The sequence below is a fragment of the Myotis lucifugus genome, unplaced genomic scaffold (genome assembly GCF_000147115.1).
Source record: "Myotis lucifugus unplaced genomic scaffold, Myoluc2.0 scaffold_1937, whole genome shotgun sequence".
Classification (NCBI taxonomy): Eukaryota; Metazoa; Chordata; class Mammalia; order Chiroptera; family Vespertilionidae; genus Myotis; species Myotis lucifugus.
The window spans coordinates 1-19920 of NW_005872985.1; the positions used below are offsets into that span (position 1 = coordinate 1).

The 19920-nt window shown below is 46.1% G+C and overlaps 1 protein-coding gene and 1 pseudogene across 2 annotated transcripts; both read right to left on the bottom strand.

The window, feature by feature from the left end:
- Positions 1 to 2008: 2008 nt before the first annotated feature.
- On the bottom strand, positions 2009 to 14143 carry LOC102438094 (dedicator of cytokinesis protein 2-like). Of its 2 annotated transcripts, XM_023748853.1 has the most exons (7): positions 13833 to 14143; positions 13572 to 13623; positions 10242 to 10282; positions 9044 to 9099; positions 8480 to 8576; positions 5405 to 5553; positions 2009 to 2173 (listed from the first exon to the last, which is right to left on the bottom strand). In XM_023748853.1, exons 2-7 carry the CDS (start codon positions 13597 to 13599, stop codon positions 2116 to 2118), a joined length of 429 nt encoding a protein of 142 aa, XP_023604621.1. In that variant the 5' UTR covers positions 13600 to 13623; positions 13833 to 14143; the 3' UTR covers positions 2009 to 2115. The 2 variants fall into 2 exon arrangements, with proteins under 2 accessions (XP_023604621.1, XP_023604622.1); XM_023748854.1 differs by lacking the exon at positions 13572 to 13623.
- A 783-nt stretch (positions 14144 to 14926) lies between these two features.
- Positions 14927 to 19920, bottom strand: part of LOC111824517 — a 16794-nt pseudogene continuing 11800 nt past the window's right edge.

The window sequence follows — 19920 nt, forward strand, 5'->3', positions numbered from 1 at the left end:
ACACAGACACTAGGGGGATGAGGGCTTATGTTGGGTGTTGGGGGTGGCTGGGGAGAGGGCAATGGGGGGAAAGGAGACATATGTAATACTATATGTAAGACTTTAAACAATAAAGAATTTTTTTAAAAAGGGAATGACTAAATAATCTGTGATCTGTGATGGAATTTCATGAAGCAGGATCTAAAATTTATAATATTGTTTTAATATGTTTAATGAGATATCTCAATGAAAAAAAAAGTATGGACAGGTGCATACAGTGTATTTTATATAAAGAAAATCAAGCCAGATATGTTATCTGGGTGCATGTACATGAGTGACAATGAACAGAGAGAGAAGCTTGGACAAAATGCACCAAATTACCAAGACCATCAACAAGGGTACCTATGTGGAGAGATAGGGCCCTAGGATTAGGAGAGATGGGGGGGGGGGAGGGTCAAAGGAAACATGTACCTTATCTCAATCTGTTTAACATTTTAATATGATATATGATGTGATATTATGTAATACAATCCTATATAATAAGAGGCTAATATGCAATTGACCGAAACTGCCGAAAAACTGGTCGCTATGATGTGCACTGACCACCAGGGGGCAGACGCTCAATGCAGGAGCAGCCCCCTGGTGGTCAGTACACTCTCACAGGGGGAGCACCACTCAGCCAGAAGTCCAGCTCATGGCTGGTGAGCCCAGCTGTGGTGGCAGGAGCCTCTCCTGCCTCCGCAATTGCACTAAGGATGTCCAACTGCTGTCTTAGGCCTGCTCCCCACAAGAAGCAGGCCTAAGCAGGCATAAGCCATCAGTTAGACATCCCCTGGGGGCAGGCCAGGCTGAAGGACCCCACCCACTCCACCCTGAGTAAACGAATCTCGTGCACCGGACCTCTAGTATTTATATATAATATAAATGCAGAAAAGGTATTCACATATTATTTATTTAATAACTATTTGAACATAGTTGTTGGGGGCAAATCTCTCTTTAGCTCTCTGATTTCCAGGTCACACACTTTCTACTTTATTATTGATTTGTTTTAAGTTCATCTGCCATTCTGTTTGGCATCAATGGCAACTAATAACAGCAAAGACTCACACAGCACTTGCAATGAACTCACATCTGTTAAATGTTCTATGTGTATTAATGCATTAAACCTTTACAACAACCCTTGAGGGAGATACTATTAATACCCCCATTTTACTGGTGAAGAAAGACCAAGGATATGGAGGCTAATTAATGTGCTCAACATCACACAGCTAGTAAAAAGGAATACTACATCCTAGTCTGCACTCTTGACCTCTATGGTATATGTTATAGTTGTTTAAGAGCAGTATTGGATTGGGGAACCCGGAGTAGGTTTGCAGAGGCCTAATTTGAAGCTGCTTTTGCACTTGATGATGAGATGGAGGACCTCAGTTGTCCCTAGGGGAAGTGGGCTGATAGAGATTCTGAGAAGGCCAATAGTGGTCCTGCTTAGGCACCACTACTGGGTACCAGATTGGGGAAGGAGAGCAAAGACAAATGAAGGAGACTAAACTTTCATCTATTATTTGAGAATCGGATTGAGAGGCACGTCTCTCATCTCATCCAAATGCAAACAGAAGGGAGCCAAGGTTCACCCGTTTGTCCACATTCATTAGGAAATTAACTTCCCACTAGATATGACTCATAATATTGGGCAGCCACGGTGCAGAACGGGCCGTGCTCAGGGGGAACAAATGCATTCAGCTAATGCCGAGCAGAGGCTCACATGGCCTCGGAAAAGATGGAGCCTCGCCCATACATAATTTAATGCCAAGATCTCTCTAGCTCTTTCTCTTCAAAATTTATCAAAGTGGATTCAGTTCTAAAATGTATGAATAAAACATTCTTCCAGGTGCAGCTACCCTGGGTGTCGGAGGGGTCATTTGAGGATTCCTCCCTCACTCTTTGGACACAGAGAGCCAATCCATTGCCAGTCTCACTTGAAGCTGGGAGCTTTAGTAGTCGAGGCGCGGGACTGCTGAGATTCCCACGACTCAGGATCAGAAGGGCTGCCCCTCACAGGACAGCAGACGATTTGTTTTGGAGAACTGACCATTTTGACATTTTCTGTTAGGAGGTGGCCCCAGTGCTCTCTTCTGTTCAAGAAAGTGAACCCAAGATGAAGGTGAGGGAAGAAGCCCCCACTGTATGCATTTTTCTAAAAAAAAAAAATTAAGATAAAGAAAACAGAAATGGCTCCTTCTGTGGTTTCCCATTGCCCTCAGGCCATCAAGGTTCTGGTCCATCTGCCTTCCTCTCCCTGTTCATGTTCATCTCACAGTTCTCCTTGCATTCATTCATCTCACAGCTCTCCTTGCATTCATTCATATTCTTTCTCTCTCTCTCTCTCTCTCTCTCTCTCTCTCTCTCTCTCTCTCTCCCTGTCTTCTGCAATTCTTCACTGAATAATTCCTACTAGTCTTGTTAGATTCAGAGCTATCACACCCTGCCCTGCCTCTCATGCTTCCTCCTCTCAAGCAATGCATGACTTCCTACTCAGATGTCTGTTTCTCTTCTCTCTCTTCTCTCTTCTCTCTCTCTCTCTCTCTCTCTCTCTCTCTCTCTCTCTCTCTCTTTCTCTCTCCAATCCACATGGTCCTTGGGAGGCAGTAGAATGCAGTGGTTAAGCACTGAACTCTGGAATCAAGCATCCTGGTTCAAATGCCAGTGCACTTTGGGCAAATGACCTAATCATCTGAGAAATGGGGACCTGTCCTGACACTTAAATGAGTTAATACATGGAAAGTGCTTAAAACAGTACCTGTCAGATAGCAAGCGCTCAGTAGGTCATCAATAGTCCTCCTTGCTGGCTTTTTGTTGTTGTGAAATACAGTGGGGCCTTGACTTACAAGTGTCCCGACTAACGAGTTTTTCGAGATATGAGCCATCTCTCGGCCGATTTTTTGCTTTGAGTTGCGAGCTAAAATTCGAGTTACGAGCCAGCTTCAGATACCCCACCACTAGTTGGCGCAGCGAATGTCACAGTGAATGCCACAACATCAGCCCAGCATCACGTGTCTCACTCGTTCACTTTATGATTTGACATACGAGTAATTTGAGTTACGAGCTCCATCACGGAACAAATTAAACTTGTAAGTCAAGGCCCCACTGTATGTATAAAGGATGCATTTTATAAATGTCCTTGGGGCCACTCTGGTGCTCAACAAAATTGTCTCAATGCAGGAATGGAGTGAGTTGGGGAGGAAATGGGCTGATTTTGATCACTCTGTGAGCACTTAGCACCTGGTCATGCTTCCCTGACCTCACAGCCACACTCTAGCCAGAGGTCCAGCCTTCTGACTCTCAGGAGACCACTTGCTGCACCCCAGATCAGAGCTCTGAGTCGGTATTAATCCAAGGTGCACAATTCTCTCTCACTTTCAGCTGAAGTCATCGGGGAAGGGAGGCGAGAAGCAAGGGGCCCCTCAGCCCAGGGCCTCAGTCTCTGAGGGTATCTCTCACTTCCCCAAAGGGAACTGCATGAAACTAAAAGCACAGGGCTGGGTGGGCCATGCCGCAGAGGGGAGGCTGATGGAGGGAGGGCCTGTTCTCTCCTCTTTCTTCCATTACCATCACTCATGCGTTCCTTCAGTGAAGACTCACTGAGCACCTACTGTGTGCAGACCCTGTCCCTGGCACACAGCCATGAGTTAGACAGTTGCTGTCTTGGAGGAGCTTCCAGCACAGCGGGAGAGACAGGCCAGAAGGGAGGCAACTACTGTGCAGGAGGCCCCTGGTCTGCAAGAGCCCCTAACCCAGGAAAGGCTTCCCATGAGCCGGACCACTCCTTCCACCCTTGGTCCTTTTTCTCAAGAGCCTCCAGGAGGACACAACAACTGAAGGTCACAGATGCCATGGCTGTAAAGCAGCAAAACTCCCTCAATTCCCACACTCCCAGCTGTGGCTGTGCTCAGATGCCACCGCACCAATGGCGGCGGCAGTTGCGCGGCAAACCTGTCGTCCTGTCACTCTGGGGCCCTGTGCATTATAAGCAGATTTGGACACGCTTGGCAGCTGCCAGCCAAGGCACCGGCAGAAGGCCTGGGCTCCTGGGATGGACAGCAGCTGTAAGTTGGACCCATTGGCTTTCCTCTTTGGATCTCCTCCCAAGTGCATATGACAAAAGCAAGAAAGCCTGGCTGCTAGGAAATGGTCTTATTCTCATTGCATCAGCTCTTTCTACTTCCTCCTCAGGGAAGTTCCAGACTTGTGGCCCACTTTGCAGTCTGGGTATTTAAAGAAGTGGGCACTCTGACCCACTTCTTTTAACTTTCAAAATTCAGCTTGGAGTCACCTCCACCAGAAGCCTTCCTTGACTCCCTTCTGCAATCAACTTAAGAACATCTTTTTCCTAAGCCATCAAACTGACAACAATACATATCAATAGTTTCCCTGGAGTTCAGTCCTAATTAGGCTGTGGTCCTGTAGTGGACAGAAACTTTCATTTCTATGGCCTCCACACGTAGCAGGAAATCCGTCCAATCATAAGTGCTCAACACTCATTTGTTGTTAGGATGAATAAACAAATGAGTAAGGCATTTGGAGGGGAGGGAGGCCTTTACAGCTCTCAAATGCTCTCCAAGTCACATAGTGGTGAGGCCCATGGACTCTGGAGCCAGGCAGCCTGGAACTAAATGCTGGTTCTTCCACTTACTACATGTGTGACTGCAAATCAATGATTTAACCTCTTTAAGAGCCTCAGTTTCTTCATCTGAAAAAAATGAGGACACTACAATTGCATACCCCATAGAGTTGTTATAAGAATTAAATGAGACAGTGCATGCAGAGCACTTAGCATGCCTGGTGCATAATAAGCCCAGATTAAATGTTAGTTAAAATATTATTACCACTATTATTATTACCAGTAGGTTTCCCTGCCTCAAAAAATTGTTTCATGTCCTCCTTAACTTCACAACATTCAAACTCCAATCAATCTCTGCTATTCCCTTTGGAGGAAATGCTTTTGTAACTGTGCATGAGTTAGCTGACAGTATGGGGCTTAGATAATTTAGGATGGGGAAGGACGTTAAATCTCACACTGGGATTTAAGGACCAGTTTTGTAAATGCAGGAATAAAATGACAACTAAGCCAAAAGTGAGCCAGCATGACTGCGCTCCCCAGCCCCTCGGAAGTAGGTTAAATGAGTGTCCTAAATCTCTCAGCTGGGTAATAACTACTGCATAAGCAAGCCTGCTCTCCGCTTGCCTGTGCTGGGTCCCAGGGGGGTGATGACAAAGGCACACAAGCACAACCTTGGTAACAGCCTCTTCCCAAATAGAAAGTGGCCAACTGGTATCTAAAAATGAAACCAAGCTTCTGGGGAGGGAGGGAGGGAAGAAGCGGGTGGGTAGGGGGAGAAAGCATCTTTTCAGAGGGAAGAGCTTTTACTTGTTGCCGTAGTCGATTTTGGACGTGACTTTCTGCTTCAGTTCCTTCAGCTCGTCCTTGGGCAGCGTTCCTGAGAGGAGCTGGGACCGCCACTCCATCAGGTCGTACATCATGGCCTGCACCTGGAGGAAGCGCTCCTTTTTGCTGGCCTAGGAGACAGGAAACAATCCCAGTCACCTGTGCAGGAGGTACCCTTTCCCAGCTACAAAAGGATTGGGTGGTGGTCTTAGTCACTGACATATACCCCCTCTGTCCCCTGGCCACGAGGGTTTCCCAAAAGCAAAGGTAATAATCCCAAATCACTTCTCAATTAAAGAAAGGATGATTTCTGACTTATCCCAAAAGATGCTTGGGCAGGAACACCATGAGCAGCTGCTGTGAAGGGGAGCAGATTTTGCTACCCCAAAATATGTCTCTTTGACATGAGGACTATTTCAAGCTAAAGGCAATCAAAAGCCAACAGATTCAGGAAACGCTCTTTACCACCCCCTCAACAGCCTAAATTTACACTGGAAGGAGGGCCTGTACCAGGAAGAGACCTCTCACCATACGTACCTTTGTACCTAAGCAACTTATCTGCAGAACAGGGCAACCTTTGTTTTCCAAAGCTCTCCTCTGCCTTCCTGTGAATGACCTTCCTCCACTTTGTATTCCCAGACCCCTCCCCTGTCCTGAGCTCAGGATGTTCTGGAAGCCTCCGTCACCTGGCTGCCTTTTGAGTCTCAAACCTTTGGGTCTCCCATAAGTATGACATGAAATTTGTTTTTTTCTCTCCTATTAAGCTGTCTTATATAAATTTAATTAGTAGGCCACCCAAAGAACCAAGAAGAGAAGATGAGAAACTTTCCCCAGCCCTAGAGCTCGGGCCCCTTGAAGGCTGGGAACTAGGGCCATTTCTCTGGTGATAAAGGCCCATTTCTAGGACAGTGTTTCCCCAAGTGTGACATGCATACAACCTGTGGGATACAATATGGCTTTTAATGGAACAAAGACACCACGCCAAATATTATGGGCCTCTACGGTGATTCTCCTCCTGCCCTGTTCAAGCGAAGGAGAAAGTTGCAGCTTCATGTAATACGTCTCTAACCTCTCTCTCACAATGGTTAATTTCTGTTTTTTTAACAAAGAGAGAGGGAAGGTCTGTGGCTCAAAGCTTTTGGCAGGTACTAAAGCAAGCATTTAATAACATTGTTTTCAATGTTATTTATTTGAATGATGTTCTAATGGTGCCAAGTACTTTTAGCTTTCCATTTGGGAAAGCATGTGTGGTATAATGAAATAGAGTTTTGGTCTTTGTCCCAGGTCTTGGCACAGCTCATAAGTTACTTAGCATTCCCTGGGTAATAGATAGGAGTGTCTTTTCTAATTCATAATGAGCTCCTTTCAACCAAGCCTGAGTTTTGGCTAATGACATGACACTTGGTAGTGCCCCTAGATAACCTCTGGATGGGGGCTGGATGCCATAGGAACCAGCCATGTGGTTAGAGAGTTGGAATTTTAAGCTTCCCTCTCACCTCCCCACTCCCAACCTCCAGGGAGCTGAGAGGGGCTAGAAACTGAGCTCAATCACTAATGGTCAATGATATAATCCATCATGACTATGTAATGAGACTTTGATCAAAACCCTCCATAACAGGGTTCAAGGAACTCCCCAGATGGTGAACAAATTAGATTTGCTTCAATATAGGGATGGGGGCACACCGGGGGAAGGCGTAGCAACTCTGTGCCCACTCCCACCCCAGTGCCTTTCCTGGGCATCTCTTCCATGTGGCTGTGGCTGTTCCTGCCTTGTATCCTTTCTAATAAAACAGTAACCATGAATACAGCTCTTTCCAGAGCTCTCTGAGCAGAGCCCGAGGTGGGGTTGGGGAGGAATCATGAGAAACCCCGAATGGGGACGCAGGACTTGTGACTGGCATCTGAAGTGACAAATCTTGCAGGGTTGAGCCCTTAAATCTATGGCGTCTGACACTAACTCTGGGTAGTCAGTGTTACATTGAATTGAATCGTAGGGCATCCAATTGGTGTCGGAGAATCAGAAAATGCTAGAATGAAATAGCTTGCTATACAGTTCCTTATGCGAATCATTTCAGTTTACTAAAAAGGGAGCCAGTTTAGGTATTAAGTACACGTTACATAGATGGTGTGGAAATAAGGCAAGACTCACGAAGGCGATACTGGAATATTGGAAGTTTAAGGAGCTGTTTACTAGGGTCAAGGGCACGATGGACTTGCTGTCAAGGATTTCTCCAGGGGAAACACGAAGCATCCCTGGTGCATGTGTATGAGATGTTTTCAAAAGGGTAGTGGAGATGAATAATGATCCACGTGAGCCTCAAGTCTACTGTCGGTCCCCCAAACTTTCCTAACAACTGTCGGGGAACTTACGGAACTGGAGGTATCGATGACCATAAATTATGAAATATCCATGTGGGAGTCAACATTTATGACTGTAAAAGTAAGTCTGCAAACCATGTGTGTACGGCAGCAGCTGTGCAGGTGCTGTAACAAATATGCGTGGAGCCGTGGTTGACATTTTCACTCGCAGCTTAATGGTTTTCTTAGCTAATTGCTTTCATTAGAACTTCAGAAACATCAAAGGAGGACTTCAAATTAGATTCGATTCAGTACAGGGAAAACAGATGCAAAATGCGCTCTTTGTTTTTCCAGGGTCAGAGTTTCCTCATAGATCTGAGGACAGCAGCCATGTGTTGTAAGCAGACCAGGAAATCAAAATCCCCTGAGTTTATTACATCAAAAAGGCAGAGCCCCATTGAAGTAAGCTTTAGATCGTAAGAGCTCTCAAGGTGATTCTTTAAGACACTCAAGTTTGAAAATGTTTGCATTCGTTTATAAAAGGATCACGCCAGACCCCCATTTATTATGACTCCATCACTAACTGGCTGTGTGGCCTTGAGAAAGTCACCGAACCCCTCTGGGCCTTGATGTCCTCGTACACTGTGTCCTACTATATCAGTAAAGCCCCCTTGCCCTGTTCAAGGCTAAATTCCACATTTCAACCAAACAAAGACTGCAAGGAGCGCCCATCCCTGGGGACGGGGCTTGGAGTCTCACCACGTAGAGCTGTTTCCAGATGCTGCCCCATTCCCAAAGCGTCGTTGTCACTTCTTGTGCCAGAGGAATTTCTGCAGGAATGATGTTCTCAATATTTCTATTTAAGGCAGGAGAGAAAGCGGTGTAAAATTGGGACCCAGGTGCTAACAAGACAAAATGCTGGCCAATTTGCATGAAGCTGCAGTTGCTGAGAGGGTCCTTGCTGTGAATTTGCTGTCCCCTCCAACAGCCACACCAATTACATTATGCAAATGCAAGAGGCTTCTCTTTTAATGTCCTCCTTCACTGGGGTGGGCCCTTCAAGCTCATTATTCACGGTTAATTTAGTTAGTACAGTCCAAAGGCAGTTGCCAATGAAAAGTCTGATTCTCAAACTTACTGATGCCCACTCAGAATCAGACCTGAGCAGGAATCAATTTGGATTAGATGAGGGAAAGGAGCCACACAAATAAACACAGGCACGAAAAAGACCGATCACATCCACCAAGTCATGCTTTCAAAGAAGACAGGACAGAGACACCCCATAAGCCACCGAAGCCAAGCCTAGTGAAGAATGGCAAGTACCTTCTTTTTTCAATGGTCACTTCCTTGATGTGGATAAAGGACTTAGGAAAAATGCCCTGTTGGAAATAAGATAACATAGCTTAATATACATAACGAAACATCAAGTACAATAGAATGACACATTCCCACAGAAATAACTGAGCCCAGGACCTCATGGCTTTTACAAAAGCCACTACTGGAAAAACTCTCAAACTTTAAAGGAATAACCCCAGCATCCACAGAGCAAGGGCTGGATTCTAAATCCACCCATTTAGGTCCAGGTCTCCTCCAGTTCTCCGTCAGTTCTTCTAGATCCCACAGTAGCGCTAGATTTCAAAGGATGCTCCAGCCCCAGGTGACACATGGACGCTCAACGTTATCACATGGGCAAGAGAGGGGTGCTTGAAGGACTCACTCTAAGAGAGACAAGACACTCTGCCTGGCCCCTCTGTGCCCAGTCCCCCTGCACAGTCATGAGCAGTTGGAAGGTCAGGTCCTGAGCAAGCGTCTCCCTGGCTGCAAGTGGACTCGTTTGATTTGAGGTCCTTTTCTCCCTGGTTTTATTTGATTGCTCTTTAGAGAGCAAAGTAGGCTCATGCCTCCCAACACACCACTGTCAGGGAGGAAGGAAGAAGCATCTATTGTTATTTCCTTCCTCCAAAAGCTTGGCTCAATTAATAATAACAGTTTGTCAATTACTCGGAAATTCCTTCCTAAATTCAACCAATAGGCACAGTAGGGGCATCTGCCACTGCACTAGACACTGTGAGAGGTGTGTAGAGGAGCAAAGCAGGCACCCGCTCTCGTGGAGACGAATACGGTGTAATGTGAGGCTGGAACAAGGAAACTCGCCAGCCCTGTCTCTTCTCTGTCATGGCGATACAGAGGTGAGGAAATTATGAATGCCCGAAGCACTCTACAGGAAAGCAGTAGATCAATTTCAAATAAAAAATGCACAGTACCATGGGGATCAAGGAAGGGAGAAATCAGATATGACTGGCATATTGGGAAAAGTTTCAGGGAGGAGAGGGTCTGCAGGTTGGCCTTGAAGAATGAGTGAAAGGGGAAGTTGAGGCTCCTGAGTACCAAGTTGTAGAGGTGGGAAAGCACAGGACACAAGGAGGGAGGGGTGGAACCTGTTTGCTAAGGAATGGCAGGTAAAGATACCCAGTATTGTCCCAAATCAGAACAAATTCATCTTACCTGTAACATTTTGTGCCTGTAACATTTTGTGCTTTAGGAGGTATCCCCTATACCAGTCTGCAAAGAGAAAACAAAGAAACAGGTCTCTCATCTATTCTCACAAGTCTATTGCTGGTATTTGTGTGTGTGTGTGTGTGTGTGTGTGTTTGTTTTTAACTAGGTTTTTAACTCAAACTGCTTTGGACCTTAGATACAAAGATACAAATCAAGTCGGGAAGCCCCTGGGCTTCAACCAGATCTCCAAAAAACATCTACAAATACAGGAATGTCACATAAAAGCAAGTCTCCTCCTTCTTTTGAAAAAAACAGGAGGTTCCAGCAGAGATGGCCAGCGCCCTCCCATGGCCCTCCCATGGCCACAGCTGGCTGGTGGGGAGGAGCAGCTGGTCTCTGAGAAAGAGCAGGTGCCTCCAGCTCACTGGCAGCCACCCAGCCCCTCCCTTATCTCCATCACCTGCTGGGTGCCGTGTCCATGTGCATGTTTCAGCCTCGGCCTCAAGGACATGCAAAGGCTAAGGGAGTTTGGCAAACATCCTAAAATAATATCCCAGTTCTAACAGCAGCAAATGACATCTAACTATGATCTGCAAAAGTTAGTCATTACAAAACAGGCAAGTTCAGAGATGGGTAAAAAGATGTTTAAAAGATTCTTCTTTTTGCAGGAATATCAAATGATACAATTAACACAAATCCAAGTTGCACCCAGGCCTCAGACAAAATGAACCTCGGTGTAGCAAGTACTGATGACTGTGATGAGCCCACTGGCCTTTGAAATGAGTCAAGCACAGCCAAGTAGTGGCGTTTGTCATCCCCGTAAATGTAACGTGTCTGTCGGGAGCCTCATTAGCAAACGCTCATTCCCAGGCTGACAGATTGTAGCTGAAATATGTTCTCCACAGACTGAAGAGCAGGTCCCAGAACAAACAACTTACAATGCAAAGTCACCCCTCCCGTCATGACACAGTTTGAGGGGCAGGGCTTAAAGAAAGTTCCAAAGCCACTGGGACCCACAGTGGCTCCTATTTTGAGAGGAAGAAAGAGAGAAAAAGGATAAAAGGAAAGCAGAAAAAAAGGAATAGAGGTTGGAGAGAAAGATTCTCAGGTTTGGAATTAAGTACCATTCTAAGCACTCTTTGAGTATGAAGCCTTTTAATCTTCATAACAACCATATGAGATAGGAACTGTAATAATCACCCCATTTTGCAGGAGAGTGGTCTACCTGAGGCACAGAGAAGTAAACTAACTTGCCCAGGGTCACACAGCTAGTGACAGTGTCAGGATTTGAACATAAGCAGCCATCATACCGTGCTTCCTGTTTAATGTAGGAAGGAGAATAGTGGTTGCCTAAGATCTTCATCCTCCCAGCACCCGAATCCCCAAAACCACAGCCCACTAAGCTACTTTCCAGCTGAATACTTCCAGCGGTGAAAACCTTACCACACCACACAGCATGACATTCTATTTTCATGCTCCTCTTTAATTTCTCCATCATTATTGGTAATAATTAGCCATTAATGACAGAGCTTATCCCTTCTGAGTGCTTGCTGTGTGCAAGCAACTATGGTCAAGCTTTTAGTTTTGTTTTGTTTTTAATTATAAATTAATCTTCACAACAATCCTAGAAAGTCAGTACAATTACTGCCTCAATTCTACAAGTGAAAATAGAGAGGCACGGAGAGACTAAGCAACTTGCTCATGGTCACACAGCTGGTGAGTGACGCAACTAAGATTTCAACCCAAGTATCTGACTCTAGAGATGACACTCCAAAGCACTGCACAATAACAGTTCTTCCCCATCCCACCAATTCGTGTGAGAGCATTTCTGTAATATCACTTGCTACCATTTATTGATGGTTTAATTCATGTAAAGCTGTATGCTAAGTGTTGTACATGCATTTTCTTATTTCAATACTGTGGGCTAACTATTAACATTCCCATTCTATAGGTAAAGAAGTAGAGATTCAAGTCAATTGATGTACTGGGCCAAATCACCACAATCAGGGTTCAAGGGCATGTCTGCAGGGCTTCAAATCCAGCCCTCCCAGCTGTTCTGCCACAATGTCCCCTGTGAGATGAGCATAAATACAGATAACTGTCTCTTTGAGTACAAATACAGATAAGGGTCACTTGGTTGCAATGGCCTGAATCCACTTGATGGCCAAGGCCACCAAAATCCACCAGAAAGCAGGGAAACAATCAAGGGACAAATAGACCCTGCCCAAAGCTCATGCCCACATCTGCATCTCTGTCACAGGGGCCCCATTCCAGGGACTTTGCCTGCTCTGACCCTTGAGACTCAGTTCCTTGTGCACACTTGTAGGTTTCCTGATTCTCAGAACTTCGGCTCACTCCTGAGCAAGGAGTCTATTGACTTTTACCCCCCAGATACACATTCTGGCTCCCATATGCAAGTTCAACCAACACTGATTGTCCACCTACCATGTACATGGAGCTAGGTGCTTTCAGAAATAAATCCCAATGACACTTGGCGAGAAGGGCTTATACCATCTCCCCATGCTAGGTGACGAGAATGCGTCAACTACTTCAGCGCTGACATCCCCACCCTGCTGGATCACTGACCTCTGTGACCTTCTGAAGTCAGCTGCCTAATCTGGTCAGCTGTCACCTTTACCCAGCTGTACTCCAAGACCTGAATAGGCAGATACCAATAGTAGGCACACGCACAGCCAAATCCTTGACAACAGACTTTGAGCTTTGAGTCAAAGCAGGCTCAGTGTAACACAGCACTTAATCCTACCCCAGGACTTGCCCGAGGCTCATCGTTCTTTCAGGTTAAATAATAGCAAGGGGTTTGTGCTAATCCTTCCCATGTAATTGCACTTCTTTTCTTAAATGGAACACTCACAAAGTGCATTGCGGGGGGAGATGAGAAAAGGGATTTCTTTAACCATTCTTCTGGACAATTGTGAAGTGCCAAAATACATCCATTGTCCGCTCTTCCCACATCCCAAATACCAAAATGAAATGTACCTAAATTCTCTCGTCACCTAGGAGTTGCAGGTGGTGGGGAGAGGGAGGAGAGATTAAAAATATCCCAGCACACCAAAAAGGAATCACAGCCTAGAGATCCAGTCCTCTCTCTGTCACTCCCGGCAGCATGATGTCTGGTTGTCACCTAAGCCTCAGTTGTAGGCAGTTAGACAGACATGAGCAGAGCAAGGACGACGGGCCAGCTACAGAAGGTCACCAGGGCAGAACCCCCTGGACACCTAGTGATGAAAAGGAACTGGTAGAGCAGATATTGGAAATATCCACTTCAAAACCTTGCCTTGGGATTTCTCTCCCCCCTAGAATGCTCCGGTTATGCAGGTGGGATTCTCCTGACCTTTTCTCCTCCAGCGTGTGGTTGTCATGTGGTAGATGTGGTAGACCCCCACCTGTAGAGAACAAGGGGGCGGGGGGAGAGGGCTGGAGGCTAACTTCTATGCAGGAACAGAAACAGAACAGCCCCTGATAGGTCAGTTTGAAGAAGAAAGCAGTTAATTCCCCTCCCAGGTTTAAAAAGGAATCCTAGCCCCTTCTCCCTCTCTCCCCACCTCATCCACCCCCCACCCCCAGCTTGAAATTTCTCTTCGAGTGTACTTACTCTTTGTTTGCTCAAATAAATTTTCTCTAGCGAGTTTGGGTCTTGGCTCTGAATTCTTTTCTTATCCAGAAATCAAGTCCTGAGGTTGCTTTGCGTTTGACTGAGTGAGCTGCGGTTAACTGACCTCTCCGTGCATCTGGCCGAGTGAGCGGTGGTGAACTGTCCCGCTCAATGTTTTGATGAGTTCCCTGTCTTCTCCTTACTCTCTGGCCAAGTGAACTCTCTTGTCCTCATGGTGGCTGGGTGAAGTGTGGCCACCGACACTCCACGCTGGAACATTATTTCGGTACCACCCGTGTCATTTCACGCGGGGTTTTTTATTTTCTCCAGTGCAACACAGCAATCTTTTAAAAAATCCTAAAACCCTTCTTGCCATCCCTTTTCGGCGCTGGGTATGATGCGATGAAGACTGCAGGTTGTCCTCACAAGATGGCCCAGCTTGGCCGTTGGTAGTGGTTCTCACCTCTGTGCCTCCACTACAGCTTCTGGGGCTGCTGCTGCTCTGGGTGACAGGGGAAACATTGTCACCTTGGAGAGCTGGCCTCAGTTTCTCATTCCTTAAGTCCCTGGTGTCTAGCTGGCTAGTACTCTCCAAGTGTTCGCTGCCAGGCTGACTCTTCTTTTCCAAGTGTGCACTGCTACCCTGGCTGGTCTTCTGCAAGTGCGCACTGACAGGCTGGCTGATGTTCTCCAAGTGCGCACTGGCAGCCTGGCTGATGTTCTCCAAGTGCGCACTGGCAGGCTGGCTGATGTTCTCCAAGTGCGCACTGGCAGCCTGGCTGATGTTCTCCAAGTGCGCGCTGGCAGGCTGGCTGATGTTCTCCAAGTGCGCGCTGGCAGGCTGGCTGATGTTCTCCAAGTGCGCGCTGGCAGGCTGGCTGATGTTCTCCAAGCGCGCACTGCCAGCCTGGCTGATGTTCTCCAAGTGCGCGCTGGCAGGCTGGCTGATGTTCTCCAAGCGCGCACTGCCAGCCTGGCTGATGTTCTCCAAGTGCGCGCTGGCAGGCTGGCTGATGTTTTCCAAGTGCGCACTGGCAGGCTGGCTGATGTTCTCCAAGTGCACATGGCCAGCCTGGCTGATGTTCTCCAAGTGCTCACTGCCTTTCTGGACGACGATCCTCTTCACCTCCACTCTAATGGGAGGGGTGGCAATACTCCAATCCAGGGCCCCTGGTGGTGTGGTGGTGGACACACTGAACTCTGGGCTCGGTGGGGGATTCTGAGGTTCTCTGCTTTTCTTCCAGGATCCCCAAGTCCCCTGGGTTGTACGGATGTTCTGTTGGAGTCAGAGGATATGGGACTTACTTTTATTGTTCGGCCACCGATGGTAAGTTTCATATTTAAGATGCGGTAAGTGCCCATGATGTTATTAAATTTTCTTCCCATCAGGGATGATTCTATTTCCTCCTGTTCATACCCCAGTGTCCTCATTATTTGAGTTACCTGGGGGTCTAAGTGAGTACAGGATGGTTCGATGTAGGGTGTCATTTCCTCTGCCTCCCCCGTATTCACCCAAACGTCTTTCATTATTACTCCGAGGGTGGGTCTTCGGCCGGGGTCGATGTCGATCATGGTCCTCAACAGTGTGTGGCACGGTACAGATAGAAAAGACGGAATAGAAAAGTCCCCGCTCAAGATGTGCTCCCTGAGTTGTTCTAAGGTTTTGCCCACAAATGGACGTAGTCCAGTCAGCATGTTATAGAGCACGACCCCCATACTCCACACGTCCACCTTCGGGCCTTCATAAGCTTCTAGCTTGAACAATTCTGGGGCCTTATAGTTGGGAGTGCCACAGAACGTGGTGAGTTTTTCATCCTTAAACACACCACTAAGCCCGAAGTCAGCCAGCTTTATGTTCAATCCCATGTCCAGCAGGATGTTTTCCGGTTTTATGTCCCGGTGGACGATATGTTTCTGGTGACAATAGTGCACAGCCGACAGCAGCTGCTGGAATGGGGCTCGTGCTGCCTCCTCCGATAAAGGACCCCACCTCTTTAGGTGTTGGTATAAAGTGCCGGAGTAGGCATACTCCATAAATATGTATACCTGGTGAAAAAAAAAAATGGCAGAGGCTTAGACGGACGTGTTGGTGCTTTGTCCCGGAGAAGATAAGGGCGAGCAGCTGAAACGGGTAACAATCAGCCCGATCAAGCTAAGGAGGCTCAGCTGAGAGACAGTCTGCAGCCAGGAAAGACAGAGAACTCCTAAAAAATGGGGATGGTTAGAGATTGAGGCTGAAACCTCCCCCTGGGCGCCAGCGCAGCGGCGAGACCGCGCCGTCTTGAGTAGCTGTTTCCGCATCCAGAGATCGGCTACTAACCCGGAGGCAACGACTCTAAAGCAGCGCGACTGCAAGAGCCCAGAGGAGACCTGCATCCCTCCACGGAAAGGTTAGACTTACCCCAAAGGTGCGGTTTGCAATTCAGGTTGGAGCGAGGAATGCGCGCGCGCGCGGGCGCAGGGGGAAATCTGCGCCCCCCAAAATCCGCGCCCATAGAGGCCAGCGTGACCCGCAAGTGGGGAGGGCTCCCGCAGGGCTGCTGGCAGAAGGTAACACTATAAATAAGCCCATAGTTGGACTGGATGCAAAAGGGCTGCCTCAGAGTTTCCCTGATAGCCGGCTACTTGGCGCCAGGGGCTTGAGCGCGCGCAGAGACTCCGAGCAGTTCTGGAGGGTGCAACCTTGCGAGTTCGCACAGCTTCCCAGGCTCTTGTTTACACACTTACTCTTACTTCTGTGAGTTTGATTGTTGACACCAGTGCATGTGATTGCCCAGTTGGGGTCACTAGCAGAGCTTGTAGGGGAAGATTGTTTTTGGGGAGCTTGGGAAACAGACCTGGGAGTGGCGCTTGGGGAACCAGCTCTGGGCGGAGCTGGTTCAGGTACAATAGAGAGCTCCTGGTCAGAGAGAACTTATAGCCTCGGAGGTCAATCCAGACACACTGCCACCCAGAGGCAGAGCCACGAACTGACTCTTCTGTAAATACAGATAAGGCAATAAGGGGATTTTACGGCCGGCCTTAAAATCAGGACTGTGGCTTACAACACGGAGGAACAGTGTATCAGAGGGAAATTCAACATTCTCCTGAATTCCGGGCGTGCCAATAAGAAGAGTAGAAGATCTGAAGCACCTGCATTACTGCACATTTTTATTTTTATTTTTTTTAAATTACTTTTTCACCTTTTAACTAAGAAAACATTTTTTTCTTTTTTTCTTTTTTCTTTTTCTCCATCACCTGATTTTGCCCTTTCAGCTACTACATTTTTATTTTTAACTAGTATTATTGCCGCTACCATTTTACCATTTTTTAAAGTGTCATTTTATTTTGTCTTTATTTTATTTTGGGACTAATGTTCTCCATTCTATTTTCATCGTTCCTTTAGCAACATTTTTCTCTACCTCAATTTGCCTCTGTGCTAAACAATCTTCCCCACTTTTTCCCTTTTGCTGTCCTGTTTCTCTTACCCTACTCCAGCTTTAGATTTTCCCTATTCTTTTTACCCCGTCAAAATTTCACCCTACTTATATATCCTACGTCCAATCCACTGTTCTAAATCCTTATACACCTTTCCCTTATCTTCCTTCACTATCCAATTTTTTATTTTTTATTTTTTTTATTTTATTTTATTTATTTATTTATTTATTTATTTCTTCTTCTTCTTCTTTTCTCTCTCTATTGTTTTATTTTTGTTTGCTTGATTGACGAGTATATTGGGGTTTTTTTTTTCTTAGGATTGTTTGTGAGGTTAGACTACTTATTCTTTTTATTTTCCTGCCCCTCCCTCCCCCCCCCGCCCGGTTATTTCTGTGCTTCTGTTTTCCCTTGCGTCGCTTGATATTATTGGTTGTTTGTAGTTTGTATTCATCTCCAGGAATCTGTTGCTGTAATTTGTTGGTATTAGTGGCGGATCTATAGGAGTTTTCTCCTCATATAAATAGTCTCTTCCCCTTTTATACTTCATTCTCTTTTCTCTCTTACTTTTTTTTTCCTCCTCTTTTTTCCCCTCCCTTTTTCCAATTTCATTTTTGCACTCCTTTTTTCTTTCTTTCTTTTTTCTCTTCTACCTTTTTCTCTTCTTTCCCCCCTATCTCCTAACTCTCTTAGCTCGGGTGGCCACCTTTATTTGGGGTTAGTAATATCGTAAATACAATAGTGTTCAGTGCCTGGTACGTTGTGCCTTGTTGTGTTGTATTTTGTGCCTTTAAATCAACGCAGCAGATTCAAGCAACAGCGGCCTCCTGATCACCACACGCTCTGCCTGGGGAACAGTTGCTGTGTGTGAAGCCTCCCTCCACCAGCCAGAAGAGCCACCACAGCTGTGAACAGCACCCACCAGAGGCTCTGCTATCAACAGAGGAGCCGCTGCTACCACAACTGCCCAAGGAGCAACCACAGCCCGAGGAGCCACTGCCACCCAGGGAGCAGCCACTGCCACCCAGGGTCCAGCCACTGAACGACTCAACAACTAGTCATGTCAGTGAGATCAAACATGGGTAGACAAAGAAACCCCCAAAGGAAAGAAAAGTGGGACTCGCCAGAAAAGCAGCTAAGTGAGACAGAGATATGCAACATGACGGAAAAAGAATTCAGAATAAGGTTCCTAGAGTACATGCACCGGATGTTCAAGAAGCAAGAAGAAACAGATGAAAAAATCAACAACTTAAGTAAGTCCCAAGAAGAAATGAAGAGCGACATAGCTGCAATAAAAAACACCATTGAAAGTATCAACAGTAGACTGGGAGAAGCGGAGGACCGAATTAGTGAATTAGAAGACAAGGAAGCAAAACACACTCAAACTGTACTGCAAATGGAGAAAAAAATTAAAAGACAGGAGGAGAGCCTAAGGGAGCTTTGGGACAACATGAAACGAAACAACATACGAATAATAGGGGTGCCAGAACAACAGAAAGATGAACATGGATTACAAAACCTATTCGAAGAAATAATATCAGAAAACTTCCCTGAGGTGGGGAAGAAAAAAGTCACACAAGCCCAGAGAGTCCCAAACAAGGTGAACCCGAAAAGACCCACACCAAGACACATCATAATTACCATGGCAAATGTTCAGGATAAAGAGAGAATCTTACAGGCTGCAAGAGAGAGACGGAAAGTAACATACGAGGGATCTCCCATTAGATTATCAAATGATTTCTCAACAGAAACACATCAGGCCAGAAAAGAATGGACGGAAATCTACAAAGTGATGCAAAGCAAAGGACTGAATCCAAGAATACTCTATCCAGCAAGGCTATCATTCAAAATTGAAGGGGAAATAAGAAGCTTCACAGACAAAAAAGGGCTAAGGGAGTTTATCACCACCAAGCCAGCCATGCAAGAAATGCTAAAGGGACTGGTGTAAAAAGAAGAAATATCAAGCTCAGAAAGAAAACAGCCACACACAAAAAAAGAAATGGCTACAAACAAGTACCTTTCAATAATAACTTTAAATGCAAATGGACTAAATGCTCCAACCAAAAGACATCGAGTGGCTGAATGGATAAAAAAACATGACCCATACATCTGCTGTCTACAAGAGACCCACCTCATTAGAAGGGACTCACACAGACTGAAAGTGAAGGGATGGAAAAATATCTTTCACGCAAATGGAAAGGAAAAGAAAGCTGGGGTAGCAATACTTATATCGGACAAAATACATCTCAAAGTGAAGGCCATAACCAGAGATAAGGAAGGCCACTTCATAATACTAAAGGGATCAATACAACAAGAAGATATAACCCTGGTAAACATATATGCACCCAATGCAGGAGCACCCACATACATAAGAAAACTTCTGGAAGATATCAGGGGAGAGATCGACAACAATACAATCATAGTAGGGGACTTTAATACACCACTGACATCACTGGATAAATCCGCTAGACAAAACCTCAGCAAAGAAACAGCAATCCTAAATGACTCACTTGATCAGATGGACTTAATTGACATCTTCAGAACACTTCACCCCAAAGCTGCGGAATATACATTCCTCTCAGGGTGCTCATGGGGACATATTCTAAAATAATACTATCTTATTTGGGTTCAACAAGCCAAATTCTCCACAAAATTCAAAAAAGAATTGAAATCC